The sequence below is a fragment of the Myotis brandtii genome, unplaced genomic scaffold (assembly GCF_000412655.1).
Source record: "Myotis brandtii unplaced genomic scaffold, ASM41265v1 scaffold441, whole genome shotgun sequence".
NCBI lineage: Eukaryota > Metazoa > Chordata > Mammalia > Chiroptera > Vespertilionidae > Myotis > Myotis brandtii.
Window position 1 is genome coordinate 3,113,387 of NW_005366873.1, and position 3,276 is coordinate 3,116,662.

Here is a 3,276-nt window from a genome sequence, read left to right on the forward strand (position 1 = left end):
TATGGGGTGGGGGGGGAGGGTGTCCCAGCCCAAGTGTCCCAGACTTCAGAGAGGTTGCCTATGATTTGCTGGCAGTCCAAGAATTTAGACAGGGTAGCGCTCCCTCTCCATAGCAGCACTTGCCCCACTGAACCCATACAAGGTCACAACTAAGACTGTAACTGGACAATCACTGTTTTGGCAGCTCTCCGGATTCACGTCTCTCAGAGCACCGCAGGCGCCCTGCTGGCATTGGGAGGATACAATTTGCAAAAGAGAGGCACCATTTCAGTCAAGGTAAGACCAACTGTGCCCACCTGCCCCTTTGGGTCTCTAATGGAGATGCTGAGGACTTGACAGGATGAGGGAATCTCTGTGCTGAGGGGCGTGGAGACCCCTAAGGTCCATGTGGAGGCCCCTGTGACTGCCAGGTCCTCCTTCAGAGAAGACTGTACCGTTCCCTCAAATGGTCAAATATGGAGTCTAGGACAGGGGACACCTTTTCTCCCACCCAGACCAACCCCTGTGGGATGCTCCTTTCTCTTTGTCAGAGATGGTCCCCTAATTTCTGCTTGAATTCCCTAGTCTAGTCTACTCAAGGCAACAGCAAATACAAGCCCAAGCATCATAGCATCCATCGCTCTTCTATGCCCCTTCTCTTGAGTCTTAAGTGCCCAGGCAGAGGGGATAGAAACCCATTGGCTTGGAGGTAGTAGGCCCTCATCTCTGTACATTTAAATATCCCTTCCCTTGCCCTCAGCCTTCTGCTGGCACCCAGGCTGTCACTGAAATGTGCCATGACACAGGCTCCTCTTTCTGATAAACATTGCCTGTCTGGGTGGGAAGGGGGTTTTTCTCTTGGAGATGTTCAGATGGGAGTGGTGGGTGCTTACTGTGGCATTGGGTGTTTGGGTGGGTGTGAGGGTCCAGGGAAAGAAGTAAAGGGGAAGAGGGTGCCTTAGCTCCTCGGTTTGCTGAGTCTGGCCCTGGTAGCTGTATTTGGTCAATTGAATTCAGAAAAGAGGAAGAATTTTCTAGAAAGCAGCAGTGTAGACCTAGCTTTGAATCCTGTCCCACTACTTACTAGCTGTTTAATTGGGGAGATTGGTTTTATCATCTATAAAATGGGAATGGTGATAATACTTCCCTCAAAGGGTGAGTATAATGATGAAATGTCTATGAGATGCATCACATGGGCCTTTCTCATAGTAAGGCCTCAAGGTATTTGTTATTATTTTTTAGAGGCGTTCTTTGCAACCAACTTTAGCCTCCCCTGGCCCTTACCCCCTAGGCCCGTGGTTAGCAAACTGCGGCTCGCGAGCCACATGCGGCTCTTTGGCCCCTTGAGTGTGGCTCTTCCTAAGCCTTAGGAGTACCCTAATTAAGTTAATAACAATGTGTCTACCTATATAGTTTAAGTTTAAAAAATTTGGCTCTCAAAAGAAATTTCAATCGTTGTACTGTTGATATTTGGCTCTGTTGACTAATGAGTTTGCAGACCACTGCCCTAGGCCATCACTGACTGTCCATCTAAGCTTATCAGCAAAGCCCAAGGAAATGATCAACATTTTGTCTATAATTAGGCCTTTCCCTCATTGAGGCAGTTACTGGCTGGTTTCCGTTCTGGCTACAAACACTGTTTTCAGCAAGCAAGCAAGGGAGACCTGGCTTGTCTGCTCAGAGGCCACACTTCACTGGCGGCCTCTCCTCCCTGTGATTCACTAGCTGTCTCCCCTGCCTCCCACAGGGCAAAGGAGAACAAACAACTTTCTGGTTGAAAGGCAAAGAAGGCTTCTCTATTCCCCTCCCCGAATTTACTGAGGAAGAAGCTGAAGTCCCAGAGGTCTTCTGAGGCGAGTACTTTCTTTAAAGTTGTTTGTGGGGCCCCGTGAAAGTCCATGGGGTGCGTTAAATATACCATTTCTGGGGTGTAGTTCTGGGTATTGAGTCAGCCTCCCTGTAGGGGGCGCCATCTAGCTGGCCTCCTCATCCCACCCCAGGGTTCTGTGGCCCGGAGCAGATGTGGAGTTGGATGAGCTGGTTGTAGTGAGCTCATTTCCTGGGGGCCAGGGCTGAGCTATTGCTCTCAGCCCTGCAGGGGAGCCTGTCCTACTGCCAAATATTTCCAGCTCATTAGCTTGTGAATTCACAGTGAACCCAGTTTCATTCTGGAGGAGGGGCCACCCACAGGTCTGGCCCTGTCTGCCTTCCTTTGCAAGGTGGCTGCTCCCTAACCTTTAGAGCTTATTTTCCTTATCAGCTACTCAGCCTGCAAGGAGAGGGAGCTCATATCAGAAGGCATCTGAGGAATGTTTGCAGGGGATAAAGTTCTACCTAAGGTGTGAGTGATCACAGAAATCCAATAGGGCCAGGCCACTCCAAGCAGACAGGACACACCTGCAGTCAGTGGCCAGAAGGCCTGGTCTGGAGCCCTGACCTCTGGGAACATGGCAACTTCCAAATGGATCATGTCCCATCCTCAATGTATTGCTTAATGTCTTTCCTATCCCCTGGGCAAAGCATGCAACCAGGGCTTGGCTTTTAAGTAGAAGTTTTCCTTCATTTAGGATGTGTTTAATTGTTTTGGTAATCTCCAGCAGACGAAGATGAATGAGCCCATCTGTCCTGCCGTGCACATTTCCTCCTTTGCACAGAGAAGAGGATTCCATGTGGATTTATCCCGTGGTTCTGTAATAGATGTGCTGAACCATGAATGCGTCTGCAGTCCTTCTTTTTCTACGCCTTGCAACTCCTTGCGTCCAGATGATCTTCCGTGGGGCTGCTCCTGAACGTGGCAGAGCAATTCCAATGATGTATCGTGTCCATGTCCGAGACCTCTTCCTGTTGAATTTCCCACGTCTGAAGAGGGGAAAGCCAACGGGGATGGGGATGGGGATGGGGAGGTTTTACTTTGTTTTGTTTTTTAGCATGGCCACTGCGCTGCCTTTGTGGAGGTATTTTTGAGCCCTGCATATATAAATAAACTACCTTTTGGTGGATTGAGAGTGTTTAAAACCAACTTTTCAAAAGGTTTGGTGGAATTCTTGCCTTTCTTCAGTAAGAAGGGCACTAACTAGTGGCGGAGGGACGTGCTTTTCAAATGGTCCCGTCTCCATTGTCTCCATCAAGCTCCTGAGCGTTTCCATCAGCAGAACTTTTCTTCAGCCCAGAGGTGGGCGACTGAACTCTGGGACCTACACAGACTCCACTTTCTGTAGCATGATTCCATTTTCATTGTAGTAGGTTCGGCTGCTCTCCGAAGGTCTCCAGCATCAAAGCTTTTGACTGATGTTCAGA

The 3,276-nt window shown here is 49.2% G+C and overlaps 1 protein-coding gene across 1 annotated transcript in view; it reads left to right on the plus strand.

The window, feature by feature from the left end:
• Nucleotides 1-1,831, plus strand: part of LOC102258634 (guanylate cyclase 2G-like) — a 36,790-nt gene extending 34,959 nt beyond the window's left edge. Inside the window, exons 20-21 of the mRNA XM_005874564.1 lie at nucleotides 185-276; nucleotides 1,727-1,831. Of these exons, the coding sequence (XP_005874626.1) occupies nucleotides 185-276; nucleotides 1,727-1,831 (197 nt within the window). The remainder of the gene's footprint in view (nucleotides 1-184; nucleotides 277-1,726) is intronic.
• Nucleotides 1,832-3,276: the final 1,445 nt, after the last annotated feature.